This window comes from Sitodiplosis mosellana, unplaced genomic scaffold, assembly GCF_009176505.1.
Source record: "Sitodiplosis mosellana isolate CC-2019 unplaced genomic scaffold, AAFC_SMos_1.0 Smas_scaffold_7133, whole genome shotgun sequence".
NCBI lineage: Eukaryota > Metazoa > Arthropoda > Insecta > Diptera > Cecidomyiidae > Sitodiplosis > Sitodiplosis mosellana.
Genome location: NW_022602245.1, coordinates 1 through 1,027, shown reverse-complemented (window position 1 = coordinate 1,027; position 1,027 = coordinate 1). Strand labels below are relative to the sequence as shown.

Sequence of the window (1,027 nt, the reverse complement as noted above, 5' to 3'; positions counted from 1 at the left end):
AGTGCAGAATGTTGGCCAACACGTCTCGACCACTTGCCAAAAAACTGGTCGAATGGAATACGGCACTTGTGTTCAATGTGATCATTCGTTCGCAACGCATTTTCAGCTCAGTTTGTTCATAGCGTATGGCCAAAGCATAGCCAATGCACACATTTTCGATGGTGAGACTGTCGTTGACAAACTCAACACAAGCTTTGAAACAATTGGCCACGTTGTATCGATGACCAAGGCCCATCACCTCAGCTACATTACCAGCGGTGAGCGTCACGCTTCTCAAGTAGAAATACTGTAAGAACTCTTTGAAAGCCGGCGCCGTGTGTAGATACTCCTTCTGACCGGTATTCATATGGATGTCACCTGACACCTTCCATTCACCATAGAACATCGCTCGGAATACATCACTTGTGATTGACAAAATATTTTTATGGGCAGGAGCATGTTCGATAGATCAAAGACACAAATCACTTCTGAGAATTGAGATTAGATCGATTTGGACGCTCAATCGAACTGGAGAAGATATTTGAATCGAATTGTTTAAATTGCTCTCAATGTACTTAATAACAACAAATATTAAAATATTTTGCCATTGAATCACACACATTCCAATGAGAAAATATTCGAAATAATTTTCCCTTCAAACAAGAACATTCAGACAATCATTCGAAATGAGGTTGCTGTGTTGACTTGGCTTTGCCTTGTTTCACTTACCTTCAATTAGTTTATGTCAATGACAAAATATATAAAAATAACAACAATCGACAATTTAGTTGAGTTTTTGACAAAAAAATTGATTGCAATCAACTGTAAATTTTGATTAGACTTAGAAAATGTGTATTTATTTAAAATGTTTATTCATTTCGCTCTGCGCCCTATACATGTTCATAGGATAAAAATATTTGAACAAGAATACTAGATGTAAGCAATTGATTCCTACTTAATTCAAAATTCAGTTAGTCTCAGTTACTATTAGAAGTACCAATTGGAAGATTGGTCACCTTGGTTCCAATGTAATAAACTGGACATTTAT

The 1,027-nt window shown here is 36.5% G+C and overlaps 1 protein-coding gene across 1 annotated transcript; it reads right to left on the bottom strand.

The window, feature by feature from the left end:
* Positions 1 to 37: 37 nt before the first annotated feature.
* LOC129580161 (BTB/POZ domain-containing protein 6-B-like) lies at positions 38 to 385 on the bottom strand (the record flags this gene model as incomplete). Its single annotated transcript, XM_055470366.1, has 1 exon — positions 38 to 385. A coding segment is annotated over exon 1 (348 nt), but the record flags the coding sequence as incomplete, so codon positions are not given.
* Between the last annotated feature and the right edge of the window lie 642 nt (positions 386 to 1,027).